This window comes from Amblyomma americanum, unplaced genomic scaffold (assembly GCF_052857255.1).
Source record: "Amblyomma americanum isolate KBUSLIRL-KWMA unplaced genomic scaffold, ASM5285725v1 scaffold_97, whole genome shotgun sequence".
Taxonomy (NCBI): domain Eukaryota; kingdom Metazoa; phylum Arthropoda; class Arachnida; order Ixodida; family Ixodidae; genus Amblyomma; species Amblyomma americanum.
This window is the reverse complement of record NW_027526569.1, coordinates 163,054-169,745: the sequence shown is the minus strand read 5'-3', so window position 1 is coordinate 169,745 and position 6,692 is coordinate 163,054. Positions and strand designations below refer to the sequence as shown.

The 6,692-nt window shown below is 47.0% G+C and overlaps 1 protein-coding gene across 1 annotated transcript; it reads left to right on the top strand.

Annotated features, from left to right (window-relative positions):
* Positions 1 to 786: 786 nt before the first annotated feature.
* LOC144112421 (uncharacterized) lies at positions 787 to 5,801 on the top strand. Its single transcript, XM_077645258.1, has 3 exons — positions 787 to 985; positions 1,061 to 1,179; positions 5,679 to 5,801. The coding sequence occupies exons 1-3, from the start codon at positions 799 to 801 to the stop codon at positions 5,799 to 5,801; spliced, it is 429 nt and encodes a 142-aa protein (XP_077501384.1). The 5' UTR covers positions 787 to 798.
* Positions 5,802 to 6,692: the final 891 nt, after the last annotated feature.

Genomic DNA, 6,692 nt, shown 5'->3' with positions numbered 1-6,692 from the left:
CTTACAATGTGCGTTTATTTCGTCTTTTGTTTCTTTTTTAATATTTCATTATGCGCCATAAAACCTAGCAACACATCTTCCTTTTCCCTTATATCCGTCTTTTTTTATACTTTCGTTCCATCATTGCCAGACCGACCAAGTCCTCTCCTTCTGCGGGCTCACAGCCGCCCTCCTACCTCTCCCCTCCTTTTTCTTCCACCTTGAAGAATATCTGCATATCCTTCTGCGCTTCTTCAGCTCGGTTGCTTTTCTTGCAATCGCTGCCAGCTTTCTAGGTGCAGGCTCCTCTCGGCATGCACACAGGCAGTGCGCGTGTTAGGTTGTACTGCATAGGCCGTGGAAGCGGACCCGCTGAAGAATCAGGCGGGTCCCATGGACGTCTCGGAAACCAATGCGAGAAGCTTCTGTTCGGTGGCACTACGTTTTTTCTTAGTTTGGTGGGGAGACTGGATAACGTCGTTGTGAATGGAAAGCGGGAGCCGGAACAGATAGCATGAAAGTGTACACAGCTCCCCTCTCGCTTCTAGCCTTGAGAGAAGAAAGCTCGCTCGCCTTCCCACCCCCTTTCTAAAAGAAAAAAAAGAAAAAAGGGCACTCTGAGCTCCCAGAACCGGTAGGGTAGTTCCTACTCCGCAGTTCTTGTCATGTGACTGCGCATCAACCCCTCCCCACTCCCGCACTTAGACACGCTACGTCACCCCCGTCACGTGATTGTGACTCCGTCGCGTTTTTTCGAGCCACCCTTCGTTTGCTGGAGTGACATCAGTTCAGTTGGAGTCCAGCCACTCCGGTTCCAAAATGACGCACGTGTTTGTAAAATGGCAAGAAGAAAAATGGGATGTGTACGCGATCCGCGCCTTAGACGCTGACGTTGGTATGCAGCTTCTAGCAAAAGAAAGCGCCATAGAAGAACTGCGGGGCATTATGGTGATGGTTGAATGGGAAGCCAGCCAGCCACCAGCGTCGGCAACCCTTTTGGGTTTCGGTAAGTGTCATCATTTACTTTTTGGCACATTTGTGAATGACTCTGTCATAATTTAGTGCGTCGCATGAAATGCAGGCACGGAGCGCGCAATGGAATGGCAAAGAACGCGGCTTGCTCTGGAAGCAGAAGTAGGCGCCGTCCCGAACACTCCCGAGACCGAGAGCGGAACGCAGCCGCCAACCAAGAGACAAAAAGTAAGTGTGGTTTTCGTCATCGCCAACATTCTCTTCACCTATTTTGCTTCGGTAACCTTTAACGCTATAATATATGGTGAAAAAAGCATGCTGCTTGCCTGAGAAAGAACATAAATTCAATGTTGAAGGAAATAGACAACCATTTCTTTTTCAGGAATGGTAAGCAATGTGGACATACGATGAACAAAACATTGCTACTGCCTGACGGCTGCAGCGAGTAAATCGCGATGAGTGGAGGTTAACCCTCGACATCGACAGCAGAGTGACCGCTCGGATAAGGAATATCATCGTCATCAGCCGGACTATACCCGCTCCACGGCGAAAGCCTCTCACATATTCCTCCAATTAACCCGGTCCTATGCTAGCTGCATCCACTTGACCCCTGCTATATTCTTTGATTCCTAAGGAAGAAAAGCGTAGCACGGGGCGGCTGAAAATTAGGTGGGCGGATGAGGTTAACAGATGATGTAAAGGTGAACAAAAGTTCGAGCTAACATGTAATACAGACAAATGAAATATTTGTAACTCTTCAAGAGCATGCGTTAAAGAAAGATAGAATGTTCTGCTGGCGGCCAGCTGAAATTCCGGGCCGAAATTCGCCTTCTCATTGTCTACTCAGGATGCCATAAAAACAGCTTTCCTGCAGTTTTTTGTGGCAATGATTCTGCCGGCAAAGCTCGTTTTCACCGTTGCCGGAAGCAGTTCTAGACTGACCAACCTCTTTGCCAGCGGTCGACTGCAGCTTAAAAGTAGTTCAACCGTTATTTCTTCCGGCCATCTGCGGCTAGTGAGAACATCGGATTGCTAAGTTTAAATTTCTATTGCGCCTGGAGGCAGCGAAGATTGAAAGAATGAATAATAGTCTGCACCAACTACCACAAAACGTTCAGCATAGTGGCCTCTGCGTTCGGAGCATTGCTGAGCAGTCTTAAGGCAAGCTCAGGGTTTACACTTCAATGACGAAAATGTGTACTGGGGCATTTTACTGTCATCTCAAGTAAATTTAAAGAATGTAAATAATTGATACATTGTAAGATTTTTTTGCATACATTAGGTTCTCTATTTTTCCTCTTTTTTTGTCAGAGATTAAGTGGCTAAAAGAAAGCACCCGACATGTTATAACCTGCAGTGTATCGTGCTGCATTTTGGAAAAGTTTGTGATAATCGAACTTTAAAACTCTCGGCTGTGGCGCATGCAATACGAAGACAATTGTGTCTTCGTATTGTCTTAGTAATATTCAGTTAGGTTTGTATGTTTACTTGTGGTAAATGGATTAGGTGGTAATGGCATGTGAAATGCACATTTGGTTCTTCCACTCATTAACCAGTTAGGTTTCTATGTTCCTTTGTGCTCCTCTTAAAAGGGTGAAATGGTAATGGCAGTAAAATGAACATTTTGCTTCTTTCACTCTTTTTCATGATTACCTCTTTGCATAGATGTTGCTTGTGGTCTTGAACCACAATCCGAACCAAAAGCAAGGACCTGATTCCTTGAAACTGAATTCATAGCTTGTGCAATGCTACAACTGCTCTACACTTGGTTTTGCTTTTATTTTTTCAGGGTACACATGCTCCAAGTTTCCTGGAGTGCCGGGACAACCGTTTAGATACAGCCTTTCCTCCATGGTCTCCCGAAAAATCAAATGACATCGTGGACAGTTTGTAACGATATTTGTTACCGTTTTAAAATAAATTCTCAAAACTCATACCTGATCAATGTACTATGCGGCATTAATCTATTTTCTGGCGATCATATGGATGCATTCACGGAGTACTTTACTGTTGATTAAAGATACAGATCCGCACGAGTACTACCGTTATGCTCTTATATCACATCCACATCGCAAAATTTTACATCACATCCACATCGCAAAATAAGATCACATCCACGCCACAAAATCGAAGCTTACATCCACACCAGGAAATGTGACCTCAAATCCAGATCACAAAATCGGAAATCACATCCAAATCTAAAAATCGGACATCACATCCACATAAGGAAATCGGACAAAATCGGATGTGAATCCACATCAGGAAATCGGACTTCACAACCACATCAAGAAATCGGACATCAGATCCACATCAGGAAACCGGACACCACCACAACCACATCAGAAAATCACATCACAAAACCGGACATCACATCCACATCACAAAATCGGACATCACATTCACATCACAAAATTGGACATCACATCCACATCAGGAAATCGGACATCACATACACCTCAGGAAATGAGACATCACATCCACATCAGGAAATGAGACATTACATCCACATCAGTAAATCAGGCATATGAACCACATCAGAAAATAGGACCTCACATCCACATCACAAAATCAGGCATCACATCCACATCACAAAATCTGACATCACATCCACATCACAAAATCGGACATCACATCCACATCACAAATTCAGAGATCACATTCACATCACAATATCAGATACCACATCTGCATCACAAAATCGGGCCTCACATCCACATCACAAAATCAGACATCACATCCACATCACAAAATCGGTCATCACACCAACATCACAAAATCGGCTTCAATTACCTGCAGACTTTCCACAAAACATCGCTAACAAAAATCCCTCAAATGGATTCATCATATCCTCATCAGACGTTTATTCAGCACGTGCACATCAGACAATCGGCGGCAAATTTTCTCGAAACATTCTACAAAACATCATCACAAGTCTTCACCAGAAACTCCTCAGAGGATGCATCATATCCTCATCAGACAATTAGTCAGCACGTGCACATCAGACAATCGGCGGCAAATTTTCTGGAAACATTCTACAAAAAATCATCACAAGTCTTCACCAGAAACTCCTCAGAAGATGCATCATATCCTCATCAGACAATTAGTCAGCACGTGTACATCAGACAATCGGCGGCAAATTTTCTGGAAGGTTTCGACAAGGCCTGCACACAAACATCAACATGAACACCACAGAAATTATGCTTTGTGTGATGCGAATGAGCAATAAAGATTTTGCAGAAACTCCATAATTTTTTTTTGTAAGGGCCGGATTAGCTGTCACTACCTGCCCTAAGTAGACGTATTCCTTTACCACTTCAAGCACCTCGCTGCCAATTATGAACTGCTGTTCCCTTGCTAGACTGTCGAACGCGACTTCGGTTTTCTCCATGATAACGTTTAGACCCACCCTTTACGGCTCTGTCTGTCTAACTCATTGATCTTTATTTGCAGTTCATCTCTTCAGTTCATTAGCGAGTCACTGATTATTTAGGTATTCCCCATTAACTACTATCTGCAACTGTTCTAAATTCAGGCCTCGGAATTCGCCTTGTAAACAGGCGGTAAATAGCATTGGTGAGGTCATGTCTCCTCGTCTGACACCTTTACTTATTGGAATATTGTTACGGAGAAATACTATTTACATTTATTTACAAGTGTTGGGGTTAGAATAGAGAGTTCCTAGCAGGGAGCACCAACACGAACAGGGAGCTGCATTAACCTCCTGTTCTGCGTCCTTTCACGCGAGAGGGCACTTCGTCTTCCACTGCCACTTCGTCGTAACATGACTCCCGGCGGCACGAGCGCCGTCTACGCGCTAGGCCGGTGGTCGAGAAGCGACGTTGCAGGGCTTGAGGCGCATGACGAGAACAATATAGGTGGGTGGTCTACTTGATGAGGGTGCAGGCGTATGGGGAGCAACTTCATACGTGACATCGGTGGCCTAAGGCACCACATGATGAGGGCCATGGTAGGGGGACAAAAGTTTCTCAGAGAGACCGTCGCGGCGGGAAGGAGACCACAGAAGAACGAGCGACCCCGGTTCGTCGGTGACGTGGTGAGGGCGATTGTCGTACAGACTTCTGTGCTTGCTGGGACGCTTGGAGCCGACTACGGGCGATTTCGCGAGAGTCTGCAGCTTGAACAATGGTATCACGGGTGCAGGCAGTGACTGGACGGTCAGCGGATGGGACAAGTGTGTCCAAAAGCAGGACGGCGGGTCTCCCATATAAAAGATAGAGCGGAGAGTAACCAGTTTTCTCATGCCGGGAGGCGTTGTAAGCGAACGTCACAGGGCACGGCGTCTTCCCAGTCTTTGTGGTCGGGGGAGATGTAGATAGACAACATATCTGTTAATGTCCGGTTCAAACACTCGGTTAGCCCGGTAGTCTGCGGGGGGTATGCTCAGGCAATCTTGCGCTTGGATGAACATGAGCACAGGATGTCGTCAACAACTCTAGACATGAAATAGCGTGCGTGGTCCGTGAGTAATTTTTTTTATTCAAGAAGTGTGCTATGAGGCATAAGTTGAAAAAGGAAAGGGGGAAGGAATGCACGGGATTGAAAGTTAAAAGAAGGCGTGAAGAACCGTTGCGCTGAGGTAGTCGCAGAGGTTGTTAATGAAACGGTTGTCCATTGTCCACTTCACGAAGTCACTTTCGCGGTTCCACCGCAGGCCCACCTCCCTGAGGAGCCGTCGTGAGTAATTGACGATGTTCACCTTTTTGCAGAATAAGATTGTGCAAAACGAAGTCAGCGACATTGGTCGCGCAGCTGGTAGGCAATGCACGGGTGATAGTGTACTGAGTGGCATAGGCGGTGGCTACTGCGACCCACCTATTTCCGGATTCTGAGGTCGGGAATGGTCCAAAGAAGTCGAGCGCTACACGGTGGAATGGCTCCACGGGCACGGCTATAGGCTGCAGAAGACCAGGAGATGGTGCCAAAGGCTACTTCCTGCTTTCACAGAGGTCGCAAGTGGTGACGTAACGCTGGAATGTACGGTATAAGCCAGGCCAAAAGAAGCGGCGCCGTATCCGGTCGTAGGTTCTCGCCACACCACGGTTTCCAGCTGCAGGCAGGTCATGGAGTTCTGCGATTATAGAAGAGCGCAGCTGCTGGGGAATGACTAGAAGGTGGGAGGGCCGGTCAGGACGGTAGTTGCGGCGATAGAGGATCCCATTTTTGGTATCAAACAGCTGCAGAGAGCGCTTCGAGCTTCCAGAACTGAGGCCCTTGATGTTTGTTCGCAAATATGGGTCCTTGCACTGCTCCTCGGCGATGTTGTGTTGATCAGAAATGCCAAACAGGGAATGGATATCGTCAGTGTCAGTGAGATCAAGTGGCTGGACAGGGTACCGAGACAGGCAGTCAGCGTCTTGATGAATACGTCCAGACTTGTACACAACAGTGTACGAATACTTCTGAAGGCGTAGCACCCAGCGGCCAAGACGCCCGGAGTGGTCTTTCAGCTAGGACAGCCAGCAAAGGGTATGGTGGTCTATGACAACGGAAAAAGCGCGAACGAACAATTATGGTCGGAATTTAGCTGCAGCGCAAACCAGGGCGAGGCATACTCGTTCGGTAATCGAGTAATTTCGCTCGGCAGCTAAAAGCAGGCGGTTAGCATACGCAACGACATGGTCTGGAGGGCGGGGGCGTTGTTCGAACACTGCTCCAGTCCCGTAGCCGCAGGCGTCTGTGCGGAGTTCTGTAGGGGCCGCGGGATCAAAATGTGCCAGAAT

Excerpts from the sequence above, each read along its gene's own strand:
- LOC144112421 (XM_077645258.1), top strand. The coding sequence starts at position 799 with ATGACGCACGTGTTTGTAAAATGGCAAGAAGAAAAATGGGATGTGTAC. Across the intron at positions 986-1,060 it reads GGCAACCCTTTTGGGTTTCG|GCACGGAGCGCGCAATGGAA; the intron begins GTAAGTGTCATC and ends CATGAAATGCAG. Across the intron at positions 1,180-5,678 it reads CGCCAACCAAGAGACAAAAA|AATAAGATTGTGCAAAACGA; the intron begins GTAAGTGTGGTT and ends ACCTTTTTGCAG.